The sequence below is a fragment of the Lynx rufus genome, unplaced genomic scaffold (genome assembly GCF_022079265.1).
Source record: "Lynx rufus isolate CCGP_SWC_20201006 ecotype Redwood Valley unplaced genomic scaffold, mLynRuf1.p SCAF_2, whole genome shotgun sequence".
NCBI classification, from domain to species: domain Eukaryota; kingdom Metazoa; phylum Chordata; class Mammalia; order Carnivora; family Felidae; genus Lynx; species Lynx rufus.
Genome location: NW_025814834.1, coordinates 13,929,056 through 13,952,645, shown reverse-complemented (window position 1 = coordinate 13,952,645; position 23,590 = coordinate 13,929,056). Strand labels below are relative to the sequence as shown.

Genomic DNA, 23,590 nt, shown 5'->3' with positions numbered 1-23,590 from the left:
AGAGAAAGAAAAACCTACTTTAACAGTAATAGTTAAAAAAAAATGCTTATATGGCAGAAAATGATCTTTAAAGTATGCACAGACAATACAAATGTTGCCACTAACAACATTTGAAGAAATGACACCAGCAGTTATCTGATACATGGATGAAAATGCCCATTACAAAAGACTTCACACAGATACACACATACAAGTAGAAATTAATGGAGAATCTTACCCCAGTTGCCTGTAGATGCTGCCTGAATTCATCCATAGTTGTGTTTGAGATGCTCATATCCCGAAACATTCCTTCCAGTTTTGATGTGAACTGACATCCGCATTCAGTCTGTGGAAGAAAAACACAAATATGCACAAATAAACCATGGATTTTTCTATCAGCAAATGTGCAAAGAAATACATTAACCATGGAGTTTTCTATGAGCGAACGTACAAAAATTCTTCCATGTTACTGACATCCTTTCTAAACCTTTCCAATAGTTGCTCTATGCCTGTGGGCACCCAACTTTAGCGGATTTAAGAACAGTGTATTTAAGAATAACCCACGAATAAAATGCAGGTTCCCAGACTCTTTCGGAGATTCCAATACACCTCATCAAAGGTAGGGACCAGTACTCTACATTTTAACAGGCACCCCAGGCGATACGAGTACAGGTGGTCTATGAACCGCACTTTGTGAAAATGAAACTACACAGTGATACTCTTTTTAGTATTTCCCTTGCACTAATCCTCCCCCAAATCTCCATGAATGTATCCTGCCACACCAAGAGAGATTTCAGCAAACTCTGAATGTCTCAGAACCTAAGCAAATCTAAGTGCAATCTGCTGTAAAACATCTAGCTTTATTAATTTATAGAAATATTTTACATCAACTAAACATTTTCTAACTGCATGTTGGCGTTCAATCACATAACAAACATTAGTTAGGTGCACATCATTCCAGTTTATATATACACCTTACCTTTAACTTAGATATCATATTTTTTTCAGAGTCATCAGAAACACTTTTATTTGTGAGAAGTCTCCTTGCCAAGTGTTGTTTATAATAACGTTCAAATACATCTTTTTCTTGCATAAACCTAAAAAGGACCATTGCCTTATCCAATATTGTTTCTACTTCCTGTTCTGTTAGCTGCAAAATCAATTAAAAGACAATTTAGTAATTATAAATTTTAGTTCTACAAAAATCGCACCACAGTTCATCTGCAGTTATAAGACTGATAACAAATGTAGGCTGGTTGAGAGATGTCAGAAGGAGGGACCCAGCTGGAGAATGTGCCTCCTCCTTCAGAGCAGCCCCATTCTTAAGTCCTCATCTAGTGTAGCACAGTTCAGGGGCCAGGGCAGAGTTCTTTCCCCTCCCTAAAGGGCTACCACTGAATGCAGCAATGAGGTGATAATGGCTGCAGTAAAGGATGACTGAGAACAAATGAAATGAAATTCTAATCACAAAAAAGAATATTACAATGCTTTTCCATAGTATTTAGGCAGAGATTTATATGGGCAAAAGACAGGTATTTTGATGCAAGCTCATTCAAAATCTCAATTGTGCAAGCAGAGGGTAATAATAATTGGCTGTAGCTCAAAAACTAAAACGGCCCCTGCCCTCATCTTTTAAGTGAGGGTAAGATGCTATTATAGCCAATTAAGCAAATATTTAAAAAATATGGAAGACAAAATGCTCTTTCCTATGGTGATCTTCCTCTTGTCTGTTCTTCTGTTATAGCTGCTTGGAAAACCTGCATTTATTGCTTTTCCCTTTTGCTTCACAAATTCTAAGAAGAAGTTAAAAAGACCAATGTATGGGTGACAACAATATGCTTAATATAATAAGCATATATAATTATATATAATAAGCCTGATATATAATAAAGGCTCTCAAACTACTTTCTGATAGCTATTCTAGTCTACTCCTCAAATTCTAGGCATCCAAGAGTTGTTGGATACACAATACCCAGGACAAGGTAACAACAGCAACATCCCAAGCTATGAATAGTGCGGTCTTCTAGTCGCCTCTCATCTCTACAGCATATCTAACCCTCATAGTCTATAAAGACTGTTTAACAACTGTGACTGTGTAGTTGCTTGGTTTTGGTATAAATTATACATTAAGTGAAATGTCAAAGGACTTTGGACCATTTCAAATACCTTAAGCAATCCTTTTCAAAGATCACAGCACACATTTAAGCACAGCAAAGGGCTAGGCTTAATTTTATGTCTACAGAATTCCCTAATTTTCTATTTTGTAGTTCCTAATTTTGTATACAATTTTAAATCTAGAAATAAAATTTCATGTGTTTTCAAATGCATTAATACTTACCCCTTTGACTCCCTTTTTCAGCTTATCATCAATAAATAATGAGAGGTATTCAGGGGACCTGGAGTTGAGGTTGAGAAAATACTCAAAGTCACCCGCAATAGTTTGTTTAAAGAGCCGGTCATTATTGAACGATTCCTGGAGGAAGCGATCAAACCTACTCTTCAGATCCAATAAGCCCTTCCAAATAAAAACAAAGAAATCAGGATACATCATAATAATTGTTTTCTATAAACAAGACACATACGATCAGGTATGTGTGCCTTAAGTTTGCGGGCTACAAATGTGTGAGCTCAGTGTTAAACTTACAGGTTCCATATTATTATTTTCAAGCCTAGATCTAAGCCTGTATTCAAAATGTCAGCCATGAGGGAGCAGCCTGTTTGCTATTCACGTATCACTCTACCAAAGACGTCTAAGAGCTTCTGCACCGCTTCTCCTCATCCTTCCCTGTCCTGACTGAATGGATACAGCCCAAGAAAATCAGCTTTAAAAACGCACAAAAAAAAGCTGGTTACTTATACTGAAACATGAAAAACCTGAGGCATAATTTATTCACAGTATTGCTTAAAAGAAAACATTTTAGAACAAAAAGGATTTAATTGAGAAGTTATTTTTTCTAACACCCGGAGTGTGAACACTGAAGCATAGGAAAAAGTAGTAACTTTCATTCTTGAGACCATGTAAATAAGATCTTCAACAAGCAGGTTAATTAATAAATGAAAAGCAGCCGCTGAGTTCGGTTCCCAGATATAAATATACACACTTTGCAAAATTCTAAACTATTTAGGAGAAGCAGACATACTTTTCCACTGGGACAATGAAGGTAAAAAAACACGTAATACATACAGCTTAGTAAAAGTGACCTTTCTTTTTTAATTTTTTTTAATGTTTATTTATTTTTTTGACAGAAACAGAGAGCATGAGCAGGGGACGGGCAGAGAGAGAGGGAGACACAGAATCCGAAGCAGGCTCCAGGCTCTGAGCTGTCAGCACAGAGCCCGACACGGGGCTTGAACTCCTGGATTGTGAGATCATGACCTGAGCCGAAGTCAGAAGCTCAACCGACTGAGCCACCCAGGCGCACCAGTAAAAGTGACCTTTCTATTAGCAGGTGTCAAGTTACTACAAACATACAGAGATTCTGCTGTATTCACTCACCTGGATATAGTCAACAGGATTCTTTCCTTCTCCTTCCTCAGAAACAAGGGCTTTACCCTGCTCCCTCAAATAGGAACTCATACACTCACACATTGTTTTCAAGCCATTTGGCACGCGACTAAATAACTTGTACATGCAAGCGAGGTCTGCAATCAGAAAGAACATAAAAATCGGCTACATTAAAGATTAAGGGAAAAAATGTGAATCTCTGTTCATTCTGATTTGTGAAACTTAAAGAAGCTTATCACTACTACTCGCTGACCATGCGAAAAATTACTAGAAAGCATCCACCAAAATAGACAAAAGGAAAAAAAAATAGGCTGGCTAATGGTTATTATTGCAATTTATGAAATACAGCTTTCAGATAAGATGCTTTGAGAGCATTAATAAGATGTCTCAGCAAATTTCAGTTTACGTGGAATATGCCTATACAGTGTAATAAGAAAGCCACAAAAAAAAGAAAACTGTAATTTTGAGTTCCTATACAATTCTAATCTAGAACCCAATCATATACTATGAAATGTCTATTAAAAGGATAATTTTAAGGATAACTTTATGGATTAATTAGTAGTCAACATAATAAGAACCAATGAAAAGTCTTACAGATATTTTTAGGTATGTCTATCTCAAAGTTCAAACAGTAACATGATAAAATAAAACAAAATAAAATAAAATAAACTATACTAGGATTTATTTCATTACACACCATGGTGAAGTGTATATGATATTTATGATATTTATAGTTTTATATGTTCCTATTCCTTAGTATTTTCCTCAAAACAATGCCTAACATTTTCCAGGGGATGTCCTAGGCCAATACTTGTATTTTAAAACTTGGTATCCCACTATATTGTTTTTATTTAGAATGAAAGTTCTGGACTCTGTCCATTTTGTATATCATTTTTCACAAGATCAAAATGTGGAGGTAGGGGCGCCTGGGTGGCTCAGTCTTGGTTAAGTGCCCAACTTTGGCTCAGGTCATGATCTCATGGCTATTGAGTTCAAGCCCCACATCAGGCTCAGTGCTGACAGCTCAGAACCTGGAGCCTGCTTCGGATTCTGTGTCTCCCTCTCTCTCTGCCCCTCCCCTGCTCGTGCTCTCTCAAAAATAAATAAACATTAAAAAAAATTTTTTTTAATGTGGAGGTAAAATGCTTTGTTTCCCGTATGTCTGGGGTTTCTCTGAAACTTACTGGGAGACTCTAAGTGTAAGGACTGTACAATAATATAAAAAAAGTTTTATCATCAAGAACTTTTGAAATGGAAGTTAGAATAGCAGCTTCTAGATCGGGGGCTGGGAAATTTTTTTCTGGAAAGTGCCAGACAGTAAATATTTTATAGACTTGTGGGCCATATGGTCTCTCTTGCAACTACTTCAGTTCTGCCACTGTAACAAGAAAGAAGCCACATAGAACACATAACTAAATGGGCATGACTGTGTTGCCATAAAACTTTATTTATGGACACTGATATCTAAAAAATTATGTAGTTTTCATAAGCAATAAAACGTTATTTTTCTTTTGATGGGGGGGGGGGCTCTAATCAAACTGCTGGTGGGCCAAGCTTGACAGACAGGCTATAATTCAGATCCTAATACTGAAGTTTTTCGTATTTGGGAAATACTTAGAAGCAAATGTTAGAAAAAAAGGGCTTCTAAAATTTGTTTCAGAGACTTTCAAAATCAAGTTTTATTAAACACTAAGTTTTCAGCAATAATACACGTCCAAAGTCATCTCCACACAGCAAATCTTACAGTTTCTCACATTTGGCATAAATTACATCCAAATTTCCCATGTTAAAAACAGGTATTAAAAATGCAACAGTTGGGGCGCCTGGGTGGCTCAGTCAGTTGAGCGTCTGACTTTGGCTCAGGTCATGATCTCACGGTTTGTGAGTTCAAGCCCCACGTTGGGCTCTGTGCTGACAACTCAGAGCCTGGAGCCTGCTTTGGATTCTGTCTCTCTCTCTCTCTCTGCCCCTCCCCCAACTAGTGCTCTGTCTCTCAAAAATAAATAAATGTAAAAAAATTTTTTTTAATTAAAAAATAAAAATGCACAGTAATTTATGGAGATTTACTATAGTCAATTTGGCATATCAAACCCATCTCTAACAAAATGGTTCCCAACTTGTCTATTTTGTTCCTCTGTTGTTACAGTTTTGCTCAATTATATGTTGCATATTTAACTATATGGAAATTAATACAATTTCATTGTATTGAATTCACCATATATAAATGTATGGTGTAGTGGGTAACGTGAAAGAGAAAATTAAAAATACTTGGGCATTCAAAAATCAAACGTTTTTGTACAAACTTAGTAAAATGAAGTGCTATTTGAATTTAAATTTCATAGAGCTATCTGCATCTAATAGCCAATCCAATTCAGCCTCCATTCATGGTCAGAAAGCTGTTTCACTTTCTGATTTATGAGACGCTTGGCTTCATAACGGTTAAGTTGTGCCTCTGGCATATTCTTGACTTACTGCTCCAGAGCAGGGCCTAACACAATGAAGACATTTTGCGATTAGGTTCCTAGTGGGAAGCTGAAAAAATTGAAGCCAGCGTTTTAAAATTTAATTTACAATCACAGATAGCTGTTTACTTGCTAAAAACATTAAGTACTAGAGAACTATGGTTAGTATTCTGCTATTTCTTCATTTATGTACTTATTAAGCACTTGCCATGTTGTCAGGCATACTTAATGCCTTTAACGCAAGTCTCCATGCAGATTTCAGAGATACTGTAATTTAGGTATGCCCAACAACCTCTCCATCAAACACTTCCTAAGCTCTGCTCTCCAGCCAATTTAATTCACCCTCTCCCACCTTCCCCCAGGGTAGACAAGAAAACACTAACTCTGGATGAGCATTTAGATCAGGGTTTGTCGAACTATAGCCCTGAACCAAATACAGCCCACTGTCCATTTTTGTGCATCTCATGAACTAAAAATGGTTTCTACATTTTTAAGTGGTTGGAAAAAAAAAAAAATCAGTGTTTCATAGGAACACAGTCAAGTTAATCCATTTGTGTTACTGTCTATGCCTACTTTCTCACTATTACAACAGAGAGGAGGAGTTTACTGTATGGGCCTTTTACAAAAAAGTTTGCCAGCCCTTGACTTAGACTTTAGACATCCAGGGATAGCTTAGTTTAGAAAACATGACAAACATAATTTAAAAATGATTTTTTTTTTTGGCTTTTACAAAAGAAAAGGTTTACCAGAAGCATCTTTTCTCTGGTTTAATAAAAACAACAAATTTACATACAACTTTCAGAAAGAAATATATAGAAATATAAGCATCTCAAAACAGAAAGCAAGAATTACACTTGAGGGCAGCACAGAAAACAACTACCTTTCCTACCATCTTACTTTTCTCTCCTCTTATATCTACCTCTTTTTTAAGTGATTCACTTAAATATTGTTTTCATTCCCTGCAAGCTTACAACCTTGAGGCAGTATGTGTTTCTTTTGTAATAAGTAAGCTGGCTAAAATACTGCTAAGAGATCATCTAAGAAACAAGAAAATACCAAGAGTACCATGTTTATTTTTTTTAATGTTTATTTTTGAGAGAGAGGGCGAGTGCAAGTGGGGGAGGGGCAGAGAATTGGAGACACAGATTCTGAAGCAGGCTCCAGGCTCTGAGCTGTCAGTACAGTACAAAGCCCAACTCGGGGCTTGAACTCACGGACCACAAGATCAAGACCTGAGCTGAAGTCGGATGTTTAACCGACTGAGCCACCCAGGCACCCCTATTTTTTAACAGCATATTAGTGATTCCTAAAGTCATAGTTTTAAGTAAAATTTCAGAAATTAAAAATAAGGACAACATGACTGGTATTCTTTTATTTATGATTTCTCCTAAGGTACTTATCACAAAATATTGTTTTCAGGAAAAAAAGGGTAGAGGCACCTGGGTGGCTCAGTTGGTTGAACGTCTGACTTCAGCTCAGGTCATGATCTCGTGGTCCATGAGTTCGAGCCCCGCGATGGGCTCTGTGCTGACAGCTCAGAGCCTGCTTCAGAGTCTTTACTTCCGTCTCTCTCTGCCCGCCCCCCCCCCCACTCCTGCTCTGTCTCTGTCTCTCAAAAATGAATAAACATTTTAAAAATTTGAAGAAAAAAAGGGGGTAAATAGCCAACAAGAATAAATGCTACAGTTATCTCAAAACTGTGCTTTCACTTCTTTGCAATTTCCCTTTCTCTGAAGTCTGTAACTCTGGAGTTCTCAAAACCGGTCTACTAATTTATCTAAAATGTCACATGAAAGACACATAATTTTTGCATTTTCAACACCCTTATCACAACTAACTCCCAAAGGAAAGCCTATACAAATTTTATGATTGGAATGTCAGATTTTAAAAGAATCACAAAAACGAGAGAGTACATGGCAATGAAGACAGTCCAACTCCCTTGTATATAAAAAGGACAGTAACAGAGGACCTCACTGGTCTCACTAATAACACACACTTCTGGGTTAAGAAAAACACAAAAAATGAGGGAGACTAAGATGAAAGAGAGGGAAAAAAAGCCATTTAATTAAAAGAGACACCGAAAATCCACATTAGTAAGTGTGGAGCTTTCCTGTTAAATCCTATCAAAGTAACAGCAGTTGATACATTAATGACACACACAACTTGAAAACTGACATTCATAATCTATTTTCATTATAGTAAAATAAAAAAAAATTACTAAGATCCTGGTAGAACTATAAACATTTAATTATTTTTCAATTGCTGATACTTACCTTCTGTCTTTCCATTTTTCAGCATATGTACTAGCCCAGAATTCTCCATTTCTACTATAGTTTTCATGTGCTTGGAAATGAGTTCCCTCTCAACCACCTTTACTATTGGCTCTTCGGTTGATTTGTCAAGGCAGTGCATCACCCGTTCTATTTCTTCATTAATTCTAGCTTCTACTTTCTTTATATATACTGAAGCACTGTTTTCTGCTAAAAATTTCTGGCTTTCCATCTGCAAATAAGAAATATGACTTTTTTGTTTTTAAATGTAGAAGCAAAATGCGTTTCTGCTTTTAAGTGGGTTTCTGCAATCTAAATATCATTAGCACTATTAACATTTTATGTAGTTTCTTATCACACATACCCACATGGCTGAATTACATCCTTTAAAGCACTGATTACAGAAGAAAAATCAATACATTATCCTTAATCAGTGGTTTTCAAACTTCGCCAATATACCTCCAATAACAGAAAAAGTGAGCAAATGCTAGTAAGGGTCAAAAGTACAGAACGGAGCATCTGACCCCAAGTCAGAGTAGGAAATTCTTCTTTGATTTGTTTTAATGTGTATAAATTATGCCTATAAGGATTTTTCATGTTTATCATACAGTTTTGCTCACACACTGCTAGTTACTAAAGTCCAACTGCCACCCACTCCCAGTCTCAAAGGAGTGTGTGTGTTATGTACGTGTGTGCGCGCACGTCTATAAACTTATGATTGAGAAACAGAGCTTTTATGTAACTCTTAATCTTGTCTGCTAACACCAGCCTTACCGAAGTTCCACTAAATTATAAATGTTAACCCAGGTGATTTTAACCTATTTGATAGGAGGATTAACAAACACATCTAAGAATCACAAATCAGAAGACATCCTGATATAAACCATGTATAAAATTCAGTAACACGTTCCACTTTTTGACAACAAGTAGTTTTAATCCTTGAAAACAATCAAGTTTCTAAGAATAGACATTAACACACCAAATGAAACTCCAGGTAAGACCATCTTTCCACTCCCTGTTAACAACAGTATGTACTATGTATATACATACATGCATACACATTACTGCAGCACATCTGGGAATCTTGATGATTAATCTTCTCTTGGTATGTCGACAACGTAACGAAGGGAATTAAAACGAATGCACAGGTCAAAAATATCTAGAATGAGTTGCTGCATTCTTAGAAAATAGAAACTGTTTCCTACATTATGAAATTAATAGTTCATAAAGCACGGTCCAGGCTCACCAGTGCAGGCCACAAAGGTCTTCTTGATGGGCTACACACTAACTTAAACAAACAAACAAACAAACAAGGCAGCAAGTCTATTCTTTATGTGTAAAGGACGCCAAAATTCACCATGTTCCATCTTTGTATACATCTCATGGTTCTTATGAATGACCTACTGAATTATTGTAACTTTGTATTCATTTATTTTTTAAAAAGCCTCCTACTGAAGTAAAAACTTTTAGTTAGTATTCAGCTAAGTCTGTTTTAACAACAGACTTAAAGCTCCTACTAGCAATGAGGTTTTCAGGAGGATGCATGGTTATCACGATCTTATAAATACGCCTTCAATTTTGTAACTTCATTACAAATTAGTACTAGTTTAACTTCACTTTTAGCAATTCAGTTGGTTTTGGGTGGTATATACTGCTGCAAGTTTCTATCAATTATACTTATGACCTCTAATTTCCTCATCAATAGTTTTTAAGATATAGATATACACAGATATATATGTGTGTGTGTGTGTGTGCGCGCGCGCGTGCCATGAGATCATGCGTATTTCTATACTTATTTTACCAGTAACTTATATTCACAAAAGACTGAATAATGGGACTTCACTAGTGATGCACTGCCTGTGAATTTATGGTAAACAATTTGTAACATATAAACATAATAAAATATTAAGGTTATGTCTAAGTTTGTATGTTTCATTACACATAATTTAAAAAATCATGTGTCTGAGTCCATACTCTTCAATTTTTCTTTAATAGGTTCCTTCCCTGGAACGTGAGAATGGGGAGTAGGTGGGGGGTAAGTGCGCTAAAGGGTATTTTTTGTACCCTCTTTCCCAAAAGGGCCTCAGTAGAAAAAGGTCAAATATTCAAATCAGTAACTGTACTCAGTAACTTTGAGAACATCTTCAAAGAGCATTTATTTAGATCTTCACTGATTACCTGAAAAAATTCTGCAGACATTTCCAAAAAAGGAGCTTCAAAATCTTCTTCATAGACGGATCGTCCTTCGAGACCTAAAATCATTAACATCTGGCAAGCATTTCTTATTGCGCCCCTGTCAAAAGAAGTTAAACCACTTGATCACCAAATTCCATTAAATATTCATGTAAAAAAACTTAACAGAACTTGTTAGAAAGACTTTGAGAACATGTTTTAAATCAAAGTGACCCGTCTCCCATAAGCAACTTATTATACGTAAGGATGTGGAGTCATTTTAATTGGAAAGCATATCTTGACTGTACAGCTACTGATCTCAGGTTGTTCTCACATTGTTATAACCTTAAAATCTGCAAGAAAACATGTCTAAAATGTCTAAATATTCCTGTTTATGTAAAAATACAGAATATAAAAGGACTATGAGAAAGCAGGCAGGAGAAGTTACTTGACTCGGGCACAACACACAGCTACTCACAGGCATTGTAATTTTTTTGTACCAAATGGCTTCCAGGCAATTCTGATCAAGCACCCGAGCCGAAATAAAAAAGAACTTTACAAGTCTTCCTCTAATAGCTTCTCTGAATACAGAGAAATAGAGAACACAATCTTGTATGTTTCAAGCCACTCTTAACTGCAGTGTCACAAAAACTGGGCTGCAATCATGTAAGAAAGGGGGAGGGAATGTGACTTAACAGAAGGAGTACAGTATTTCTTAGTCATTGTAGACTATGTTCAACATTTTTCTTCAAATATGTTAAGAATGAAAGCTAGAGAGCCTTTTAAAGATAAAGACAAAGAGAAGAAACAAAGTTATCACACAGCAAAAAAGAACCAAATGCCAGCATGAAAAAAAATAAATGAAAAATAAAAAGAGAAGACTAATGGCTGATTTGCTTTTTTAAAAGTAAATTAAATAGAAGCTTAGGGTGGACTCTTCTAAAAATAGATATGTGCTTTAAGTTAAAATCTAGGTAACTTCGTTAATTGTGAAAAGGTTTTTGAGGATTTTCACAATGTGCTGGACAATAAAACTTTTATTTCAATAGGATTACAAGAGCACATTGGTTCCCAAGACACAACCACTAAAAAACTAAACACTGAAGTACTGAAGTAGAAAGAGATGATTATACCGATCTACAACTTCTCCTTTCCGCTCTCTTGCGATCATGTCCAATAGTGTTTGTCGTAGATGATCCCTAATACACCCATAACGTACAACTTGATCTCGAAAAATAATTAATCCCAAATTGTAGACATTCTCCACATTATTTTGTTGTACATATACACGGTCCTGCAGTTGAAACAAAATAACAGAAACACTGAGCACAACTCTTGCAAACATAAAAATAATCACTGTGAGCTACAATAATACAGGACCTAAAATTATAAATGAGGTCCATTTTTTAGGTGAGAAACATTTCACACTATCTTAAGCAACACAGAATTTTCTAGCACCTCCCAACTTACATAAAAGTTGGTCTTTACAATTTACAAACAATTGGTTATATATAGTTGGTCACCCATTTCACCTTAAGCAAAAAGGGGGTGGGGGAAGAAGGCACCAGCCGCAGGGAGAATCAGGTAAGCAGAAAGCAGGGGAGAAAGGGAGGCAGCAAGGTAGGCACATGCACATCTCCCTTTCTCTCCAAAGCCATACCATGCCCAAACATGGTTCTTGCTTTCTTAAATACCATACTTGAAGATCATATTCTCTGAAGAGCCAAAAGAAATACCGATCCATGTAACTGAAGTTGACTGCTTACTGGTAAATATTAAAAGGCTCTAATGCTTATAATACAGCAGCATTAAGTATTACATAATTAAAAAGCTTCTAGTTACCGTCCTTTCAAACAGATTACTTGCAGTCCTCTTATTTTCAAGTTCTTGCCAACTTGATTACAGGTGTCTCACTCTATAGAGCACATACAATCCAGAATTATTGGCTATAGAAGTCCTATTTTGTGCATTATTTGAAAATCCACATTTACACCAAAACACACCGGAATACTGTTTTAATTCACAAAGGATTAACAGGAGAATTCCTTTCTGTTCTTAACCAGGATCTCTCTGGGCTTTGGTGAGTCTCTGAAGAACTAAAAATTGTAAAATTACTGTGTGTTTGCTGGTACATAAGTATTTTAGAAACGGAGCCCATAGCTTTCACCAGGTTCTCAAAGGCATTTGCAATCCAAAACCAGTTAAGAACCACTGCAAACTGTGATCCTGGAACTTTTAAAAGGCACACTATCATTGCAAGCAACACCAAACAAAGCTACCAGGTGAACATTAACAGAAGCTGGACCACTATCAGCGATGCAACTAAAATGGCACTGACCACATCCTATCCTCCCGACAGTTTTAACTCAATTCTCCAGGAGTAGCACTCTCTTCATGTGACCGCACTCCTCCGACCTTATTTCATTCAGCTCCCCCAAGGGTACACACCTAATGGCTACAAGGAAAGCCACTCTTTGATTAGTATCTTCGCCGCTCACATTTCTACATTCCATACCATCTCGGCACAAGCTCACGTTTTCAAAACTGTGCATCCAAGTTAGTACGTCCAAAATTTTCACTGATGACTCTCCAGTAAATTCTTTCTTTCCTTTTTTTTTTTTTTTAACAGGCTTGGACCTTTTTTCCCTTGTATAAAACTATGTGGTGCCCACAGCTGGAGCCTGGGTCCTCTGCATGGAGACTCTGGTGTGAGTCTTTCCAAGATGTCAGTGAATTCCTGACAGGGAATTGGTGAACACAGTCTTTCCAGACATCAGGGGTGAGGCAGCTGTAGGTCTTGGAAATGGATCAAATGTGGCCTTGGCAAAGCTGCCCAGGGGCAGCAGTCGTCAATACGAGCCACCATCAGTAGCTTCTTGGGCACAGGGGCTGAGACAATGGCAGCGCCTCTGGAGGCAGGGATGAAGAGCCACGGTGGCCGGTCATCTTGCACGCAACAGTGTGGGGCTTGTTGATCGTGTTCCCCCCAGGAACCCTGCCACACAGGGACACTAGAAAAGCTTGGCCAGGATGGTGACCCCAAGGATGGCAGTGGCTACCTCCCTGGAGGACTTAACACCCGGACCAACATGTCCGATGATAATCTCGGATGGCAACGAACGCCTTGAACCTGGCCTGCGGGCCAGCGCAGGTCTGCTGCTGCACAGGTATTATCTTCAAAACCTTTCTTAAGGGATGCTCCCAGGAAAAAGTCAATGACCTCGGATTCTTTGATGGGCAGGGAAGAGCGCGAGATCTCCTCCAGGGACTTCACCTTCACGTCCTTGATCAGGTGGCTCAGCTTGGTGATGGGGATCCGTTCCCTGTTTTCCGCCTTGCCTCTGCAAGCTCCGTGGCCCCGGCCTCACCCCAACCACCAACCACCGTCGTGACCCCAAGCCCCGATGGCACTGCCAAAGCCAACGAGGGAGACTCTGTGGCCTCCTAATCCAGGGCCACGGGCCCTCTGGCAGCACCAGTGTCTTCTCTCATTTGGTGTTTTCTTTCTCTGGTAGATACTTTTTAATGTTACTTAAAAACATCTTTTTAACGTTTTATTCTGGGAGAGAGAGAGAGAGAGCGCACGCACACACACACACACTCGTTGAGCGGGGGAGGGGAAGAGAGGGAGGGAGACATAGAATCCGAATCAGACTCCAGGCTCTGAGATGTCAGCACAGAGCCTGACGCGGGGCCTGAACCCGGGAACCTTGAAATCAATGTCCTGAGCCGAAGTCGGACTCTCAACTGACTGAGCCCTGCAGGTGTCCCATCTCTCTGGGAGATTCTTAAACTTCACACTTCCATCTCAAGATCTTAAATTCTGAGTGTCTCCTGACTGCACCCTTCCTCCTTTCTGACGGCCTTGTTTTGTAGGTACTGAAGCCACTCTCTACTCCCCTGCAGGCTTAGTCCTCTCCTACTATCATCCTGACTTTGGCTTACTTTTCTGCATAAAATGAGACACATTCGGGGTGCCTGGTGGCTCAGTTGGCTGAGCATCCGAACGTGGCTCAGGTCATGATCTCACAATTCATGAGTTCGAGTCCCTGTGTCGTGCTCTCTGCTGTCAGCACGACTGCTGCTTCGGATCCTCTGTCCCCTTCCCTTGCCTCCCCCCCCACTCTCTCTCTCAAAAATAAACATTAATAAAATAAAACAAGATACATTCAATAAAAAGTCATAAATCTAAAAATTTTTAAAACAAGAATCCTTTTTATTATCAAAATATTCTATCACATAAGTTATTTATAAATTTGATGTTTATATAGTTTTGAATAATACCATATACAGAATCACTCTCACCCTATGGGATCAAAACCAATAACTGGCTGCTTAATTGCAGACAGGTGGTAAAAGAAAAACAAGCGTACACACACGTCTGCATCTTAAAATTTTTAATTTAAAACATAATACATGTTCATAGAGATATCAAGACTTTTGTCTTTGAACATGAATCCTGTGATTAGAGTTCAGTGTTACCTTTCTTACACACACCCTCACCTAATAAACTTTTCTACTTTGTTTCATTAAGACGGAGCATGAACTAGAGACATTTGTGAAGCAATATGAATGTAAAAACAGCTCTTCTAGATTTTTACAATCCCCACTCCAGTCTTTTAAATTACCCACACTTAATTCGAACCAATATTTAGTGATTAGCCTTTGTCAAGTCTTTCTAAAACATCCAATCTGTTTACCAAGAAATTCTACTGCTTCTAACACCATTTTATTGGTTTACACCATATTAAATTATGTAATAACAGGTACAAGTGGCATAAACAGGTTTGAAAATGAATGCAAAAAACTCTCAGTGAACACAAAGCTCGACTGGTGAGAGCAAAATAGAGAAGATATACTAAAAGTAGTGAAATAGCAGTGAGAGAGTTTTTACTCAGGCTGTTTTACAGTGAGAATAGAAAACACTGGTAATTGTGGCAAGCACAGGAAGTTCCAACTCTACTTCAAGCCCAAGGGACTTGTAGGGTGTGTGGGGGTCATATATGTATATACCATATATGATGTATATATGACATTAACAAGTTTAACCTCTTTTAAGAAATCAAATGTTCTTAATTAAGAGAAATGTCTAGAGAATCAGGTCAGATTTTATCGTTTTTGGCAAAAGGCGCAATACCAGTAAGAATTATAAAACAAAAGGCACATACAGCATAATCTTCAGAATAAATTATGAGTTTTAGAGTGGAGTTTTTTCAGAGTGAAATTTTTTAATGTTCCCCTTTTTTGGCTTTACTGCAGTATAATTTGCATGCCATAAAATTTACCTATTTTAAGAGTACCCTTCAATAATTTACAGTAAATTTCTATAGTTGTCTAACCATTGCCACAATCTAGTTCTAGACTATTTCCATCACCCAAAAAAGTCCCTTAAGCCCGTTTGTAGTCAATCCCACTTTCAGCACACCTGCTTTCTCTTTCTACAGATTTCCTTTTCAGGTCATTTAAATGTAACTGAATTATATATAATCTTTCGTATCTGATTTTTCACTAAGCATAAAGTTGCTAAGGTTCATTAATGATATAACATTTATCAGTATTTCATTCCTTTGTAGTGCTGAATAGTACTTCATTGTATGGATATGCCACATTTAGTTTATTTTACCAGCTGATGGATATTTTGGGCTCTTTCCAGTTTTTGTCTACTATGAGTAATGATGCTAGGCATGTTTGGGTACAATCCTTTGGTGGATACATGCTTTCATTCTGCTTGGACCAGATTTCTAGAAGTGGAAGTGTTGGATCATATGGAAATTGCTAAACTGCTGTCTAAAGTGGACTTATCAGTTACAGCAGATTTTTAAATGGAAAAATACTAGATGTGGAGTTAGGAATTTTTCATATGAGCTCTGGCTGTATCACTATTAACCGGCTGGGTGACCCTGAGTAAGTCATTTATCCACTCTGGTTCTGGGTAACACAAAAGGTTGGTAAAGATAATCTCAAACTCTAATATGATTTCTTATGAAGCTTTACTCTCTGATCAAAAGTTAACATATATGAAGGACCAAAACAGACTTCAATATTACTTATTCCCTTTCTATTTGTTACCAGTATCCCTGGCCTGGGTTTCCTTCTTCTCATTCCCACGCACAGTGATGTGGGTGAATCAATAACCTTATGGCCTATAATGCCATCTAGCTCAAGTCCTCTGAGAAAAGCCAAAAGCCAAAAGCCAAAAAAAAAAAAAAAAGTCAGGTGCAGCTGATGGAATTCTCCAGGTATACTCTGTATGGGGAGAAACAATGCTTCGGTAAAGGAAGCCAGGTATGATGGGAACACATGGTTAGAGTGTTTGAGGGTACGCAACATTTAAGTCCATGGAAGATGACTGGAGACAAAAGAAATACAGATGTTAGTGTTAAGACCTCAAAGTTTGTCTTTTAATGTGAGACTGTCAAGGTGTATATGATGATTATAATTAAATGACATATAATATTAAAACCTGTCAACCCCAAAATTTGATTATCGATAACAGAGCTAACAAATGGAGAAGAGAAAACCCACAAAATTGAGTGTGGCTGTTTAAATCAGTAATACTAAAGAGTCATTTATATTAAATGTTTGGTATGTATGATTAATTACCATCAATCAAAATTAAGAGTGATGCATACATACACTCAAGTGTTTATAGTAAGTGTACATGTTAAATGGAAACGCATGCACACGTTCACAAACCTATGATCTGTGCATAATATATATTAAAGTACTTGCTAAACAAACATGCTGAATCTTGTTTACTGCTTACTAGTACTATCTGAAGGAATTCAGGCTGTGGGTACACAATAGCATTTTCCTAACAGATTCTAACAGGAATGTCTCTGTTAAAAAAATTAGTGCCTGGGGGGCCCCTGGCAGGATCAGTTAATGGAACATGCAACTCTTGACCTCAGGGCCATATACATTGGGTATACAGATTACTTTAAAAAAAAAAAAAAAAAAAGTTTTTTTAATTAATTAAGTGGCTAGATTTATGCAATATAATATTAATGCAGCTCTAATTGTTTAAATCACTGTAGGACTTTCATTTTGTATATGTTTCTATGTGAATATTTAATTTAAAAGATCTATTTAAAAATCCCACCACTAGTTAACCTCTAACTAAGAGAATACAACCTCAAAGTAAGGACAGATATAAACTCATACCAAAAATGAAAAAAAAATGTTTAAAAAACCTTTAACTATTATTTTCATAATCTCAGGCTTTTTGACCAAAATATAGTTTGTATGAGTTCACAATTAGGCATTGATCTATTGAGGAAAGCTAAGTAGAGATAGAAAGTTGGTGGCTGCTTCCATTCGCCTTTTTAAGCCAAAACAGTGTTTTAAATATAAAATGTTCTAAAAAACATGTTTGAAAGCTTAATGTCTGAGTCAAACATTACATTTACTAAAGGGATATGAGCTTCAACACCACAGAGATAAATTACATTTTAAATCTTTATTTATGGTTCTGTCTCAGAGGTTGCTATTTTTGGCCAAGCAAATCTACAACCAGCAAGACTCTTCACAAGCTAGATGAACCCAAGGGTGAGGAGGAGGAAATAATGATGGGACCATCTCTTTGTCTTTCGTTTTACAGACCTGGGAAAAAGCCAGACTGCTTTGCCATCTGACTTCAACTGCAACACAACACCTACCTCACAATGCTATCGCACTTATTTCCATGTCTAGTCTTGAAAGAATAGCTTTTGGAAGGCCAAGTTCCCTGCCAAGAACAACTATAAAACCTAGATCAGAAATTAAAAAGTACTGGGGCACCCGGGTGGCTCTGTCGGTTAAGCATCGGACTCTTGAATTCAGCTCAGGTCATGATTTCGTGCTCTGTGAGATCGAGCCCCATGTGGGGCTCTTCACTGACAGTGCAGAGCCTGCTTGCGAGGCTCTCTGCCCCTCCCCCACTCGCGCGTGCTCTCTCAAAATAAATAAACTTAAAAAAACAAACAACTGATAATGAAGTTTAAAAAATAACATTAACTCTTACTAGTTAATTTACTTGCAAGAAGTAGTTCAAGTATCTTTAACCGCTGAACATTTTTTGTTTATTTTTTAAAAACAGGAGGATGAGGAATATAAACAGGTTTAAAAATCTTTACAAATAGTAAATATTTGTCCTGCTCATAAACTAGAGATAAACCCTAAAAAGTTTAACTTATTAAAAAAAAAAAAAAAGTAAATGCCTCTGTAACAAGTAGCTATTGTCTGTTAGAACATGCTTGAACCTGCTTCCCCAAGCTTAATCAGTAGGCAATCTTCTATCAACAAGCAATAAATATAAGTGTTTTCAAATAGGGTTCACTTTCAAGCCATGAAATAAATACAAGAAGACTTAACACTATGAAAACAGAAACAGAAAATTAAGAAGCAAAACAAAACCCAGAAAAATAACAAAAAGTTGCTAGTGCAGAGTTATAGTAAAAAAAAAAAAAAAAAAAAAAGTCTAATTACAGCAAATTTTACAGAACTGTCCCAATATTTTCCGCAATGCTGGTGTCTGACTATACTGCTGAAAAGGCACTAGTAAGAGATGATATAGTAAATTCAGACAAATTAACATTTCTGGACTTAACAATGTTACTGGGTAAAGTACATGGAAAAAAGCACAGAATACGGTTGGCTTGAAAATTTAGCCAATTTATGACTAAATCAAAGTCATAGTTTCCACCACTGTAAAATTAGTTCAAAATCTCTCATGGCTGTCACAGTTTTAAAAAATATATATAGTTTTAAGGAATTTTATTTAAAAATAACATTTGGGGCTCAGTTAAGTGTCCTGAGTCTTGACTTCGACTCAGACCATGATCTTGCAGTTCATGGGATCAAGCCCCACATCAGGCTCTGTGCTGGGCATGAAGCCTACCTGAGATTCTCAATCTCTCTCTCTCTCTCTGCCCCTCCTCCACTTGTGTACACACTTGCTCTCTCTCTCTCAAAAAAATAATACATATGATATATATATTATATATATAACTTCCATTTATTTTAAGAATTGTATCCTAGTCAATCCAACAAATCAAAACCCTAGTCATGTTTCTCTAAAGCTGTGTTAATTGTACCAAATCATAAAATAAACACAATGTTCCCGATTCTAAATTTTGACAATCTTAACAGTGTGGGAGAAAAAACCATCAACACTAGAAAACAGTCCCTATTAGAACCATACGAGTAATCACCCTCAAGATCTTGGAACAATGAGATTATAAGACTTTAGGAAAGAAGACCTGTATCAGAGTAGCAACATAATACAGTGGTTAAGAACTCAGATTTAAGGGGTGCCCGGGGCTCAGTCAGTTAAGTGGCCGACTCTTGATTTCAGCTCAGGTCAGGATCTTGCGGTTCGTGGGACCAAGCCCTGCAATGGGCTGTCAGCAAAAAGCCTGCTTGGGATTCGTGCTCTCCCTCTCTCTCTCTCTCTGCCCCTCCCTCAACATGTTCTCTCTCCCTCTCTCTCTCAAATAAATAAACTTAAAAAGAAAAAAAGAGCTCAGATTTAAGAACCAGATGGGTTATTTCATTCCTATCACAGCCATTTACTAGGTGTGACTTTAACATCTTCGTAATAACATCTACCTTAAAATGCTATTTCACTTCCACTTCTAATATTGAAAGAAAGGCTTTTACAAGACCAATTCCTCTGGCAAGAACAACTATAAAAACTGTATGAAAATAAAAAGCTACACCCCCTCACACCCATCAAAACAGCTACTATTAGAACACAAAACAAAAAACAGAAAATAACAAGTGCTGACAAATATGTGAAGAAATTGGAACACTTGAGCATTGCTGGTGGGAATGTAAAATGGTGCCATCGCTATGGTAAACAATATGGAGGTTACTCAAAAATTAAAAATGGACGCCACATGATCTAGCAATTCCACCATCCAGGTATATTCTTAAAATAACTGAGAATAGGGTCTTAGTGAAATATTTGTATACCCGTGTTCATAGAAGCAGTATTCAAAATAGCCAAAAGACGAAAACAACCCAAGAGTTCACTGACAAATGAATGGATAAGCAAAATGGGGTACACACATGCAACAGAATATTATTCAGCCTTAAGAAGGAAGGGAATTTGCGGGGAGCCTGGCTGGCTCACTCGGTTGGGCATCCGACTTCTCAGGTCATGATCTCACGGTTCGTGAGTTTGAGCCCCGCATCGGGCTCTGTGCTGGCAGCTCGGAGCCTGGAGCCTGCTTCGGATTCTGTGTCTCCCTCTCTCTCTGCCCCTCCCTCGCTCACACTCGGTCTCTCAAAAATGAGTATGTGTAAACAAAAAAAAGTTAAAAAAAAAAAAGGGAAGGGAATTCTGAGACACGCTACAACCGAGATGAACCCTGAGTCACAAAAAGACAGACACTCTGATTCCATTTATATGAGGTACCCAGAGTGGTCAAGTTCATATAAACAGAAAGTACAATGATGGTGCAAAGGTTCAAAGGAGAGTGGAAAGGAGAGTTACTGTTTAACAGGTACAGAATTTTAGTTTTGCAAGATGAAAAGTTCTGGAGGTGATGGAGGTGATGGGGGCACAGCAGTATGAACATACTTAGTATCACCCAACTGTACACTTAAAGTTGATGAAGATAATAAATTGTACGTTATGTGCATTTTATAACAATTTAAACAAAGAAACACCAACTGTTTAAAAGCATCAAAGAACAACAAAGGCAACCTGGATTTGTGGGGCCAAGATTCGGGACAAAAGGCAAGTACACTGACAGGAGGCCGACATTCGCCTTCAATCATTTGTTTTATTTGGAGGACTGGAAATGGCAGGCTAAGAAGAATGTCACAGGTAGGCTGGCTATCAAGCAGCTAGGACTTATGAAGCCAAAGTCTGCAAAGGAAAGAAATGCAAAGAAGAACCAGAAATTCCGCAAGTAATTTTCATCAAGACGTTTCCTGACCTACCACCTAAGCGCGGGCAAGACACCAATACGCTAGAGACAAAGCAGCCCTGGGAGGCTACAGAGTGCAACAGACACCACGGGTAGACCTGCAGGGGTGAGGAGACAGAAGATGGAATTGAAGGCACAGTAACATGAAGAGCAAACTGGTAAACACCTCAGGCTTCTAGACCCCAGCCAGCTATTCCCTACGAGCAAGAGATGCCCTGGAATAAAGACAAACTCAAACAGAGGAACCTTAACAAAGCCTAAAGTCAGCTCCAACTAGACCATGGTAATCTGCCCAGGCTGTACCTGCCTGCCAGAACTACATGTCCTTCGAAGAAAGGTACTACCATCCAGGGCCTCCCCAATTTTTTATATACAACGTTAGAAAAATTACCAGGCCTGTCCCACACACCAAAACAAACACCCCAGGATTAAATATCTAAAAGCCAAGGGGGAAAAAAACTCCAGGAAGTCAAAGTATTCTGAAATTCTTATCCAGGAAGTGGTTTAAAATATACACATACGTAAGGTAACTGTAAGTCGGGAATCTATGTTATAATCTCTAAAGTAGCCACTACAATAAAGGAATAAATAAATAACAGCTAATGGGGAAGGGGTATGGATAATAAAACATACTTGATTCACACAAAAAAGGCAAGCAAGCTGGGAAAATCAATAAAGAACAGGTGAGACAAATAGAAAAAAACCCAACATAATGGCAAATTTAACCCCAAATATATTAATAATTATATAAACATAAATAAACCATATGCTTGCATGTAAAAACAAAGATTATCAGATGGGGTTAAAAAGCGTGTTACTGTATGGTGTTCACAAGTGACACACCTTAAATACAAGGACACAAAAGCGTGAGAAGGAAAGAAAGCTGCCATACAAACATAAACTGAAAGAAAGCTCATAGAACAATACTAGACAAAGTAGACTTTAAGGCAAGAAGTATTACAGGGAATAAAGAAGGGTATTTCATAAAAAGAGTCTTTTCAACAGGAAGATAAAATAGCCCTAAATTTTTATTTTATAGCAAAACCTCAAAATACATAAACTAAAAGAAGAAAAAGACAAATCCATAATCAAATCTAAAATTTTAACATTTCTCAGGAGCTAATAGGACAGACAACAATATTTAGTAAAGACATGGAAAATCTGAACATGGTTAATAAATTTGACCAAACAGATATTTATGCACTTTACTGAACAACTACAGTTTAAAAACCGTAATTAATGTAAATTTAAAACTTCTCTTCGGGGAGCACCTGAGTGGCTCAGTCAGCTGAGCGTCTGACTTCGGCCCAGGTGATGATGTCGGGCTCTGTGCTGACAGCTCAGAGCCTGGAGCCTGCTTTAGATTCTGTGTCTCCCTCTTTCTCTCTGCCCCTCTCCAAAATAAAAAAAAATAAATAATAATAAAAAAAAAAAACCACACATTTTAAAACTTCTCTTCAGGGTGCCTGGGTGGCTGAGTTGGTTGAACATCTGAATTCCGCTCAGGCCATGATCTCACAGTTTGTGGGTTCAAGCCCCGCGTCGGGCTCTGTGCTGACAGCTCAGAGCCTGGAACCTGCTTTGGATTCTGTGTCTCCCTCTCTCTCTCTCTGTCCCTCTTCCACTCACACACACTCTCTCTCTCTCTCTCTCTCTCTCTCTCTCTCTCTCTCAAAAATAAACATTAAAAAACAAAACTTTAAAAACTTCTCTTCAAAGACATCATAAAGAGAGAAAAGGCAAGCCCAGAGTGGAAGACAATATCTTATAAAACATATATCTACAAAGAACTTTTATCCAGGATCCATAAAAGGCTCCTACAAGTGACTAAAAAGCAAACAAAAATCCTAGAAAACTCACATTAAAGAAAAATGGATAAAAAAAGGCTTGTGCACTTTTATTTACATTATATATCAACAAAAATGTCAAAAAAAATTAGAAGAGAAAAATCAGATAGTACACTGTAGGGCTAGTGTACTACCAAGTGGATGAAATAACCACTAGGGTATCTGATATTTTGGGTGAGTTTCTAAGTATTCCAGTATTTCTGGTTTTAAGTAACTTCTGATGACAATTAGGAATCTTAAGATCATACACCAAGTTACTTCTTCAAGGAGAATTTTAGTATCAGGTGCAAACAAAAAAATGAGAAAAGAAACACAGAATACTATTCTAATATGCTTCAATAGCTTACACTGGGGGCGCCTGGGTGGCTCAGTCAGTTAAGCATCCGACTTCAGCTCAGGTCATGATCTCAGGGTTCCTGAGTTTGAGCCCCGTGTCAGG

General features: G+C 37.6%; 1 protein-coding gene across 2 annotated transcripts in view; it reads right to left on the bottom strand.

Annotated features, from left to right (window-relative positions):
* Nucleotides 1-23,590, bottom strand: part of CUL3 (cullin 3) — a 94,926-nt gene that overhangs the window by 20,375 nt on the left and 50,961 nt on the right. For both annotated transcript variants that reach the window (XM_047085986.1, XM_047085987.1), the window contains exons 4-10: nucleotides 11,522-11,682; nucleotides 10,395-10,509; nucleotides 8,220-8,448; nucleotides 3,476-3,621; nucleotides 2,318-2,494; nucleotides 959-1,129; nucleotides 218-325 (exon numbers count right to left, since the gene is read on the bottom strand). In XM_047085986.1, coding sequence (XP_046941942.1) covers nucleotides 218-325; nucleotides 959-1,129; nucleotides 2,318-2,494; nucleotides 3,476-3,621; nucleotides 8,220-8,448; nucleotides 10,395-10,509; nucleotides 11,522-11,682 — 1,107 coding nt within the window. The remainder of the gene's footprint in view (nucleotides 1-217; nucleotides 326-958; nucleotides 1,130-2,317; nucleotides 2,495-3,475; nucleotides 3,622-8,219; nucleotides 8,449-10,394; nucleotides 10,510-11,521; nucleotides 11,683-23,590) is intronic.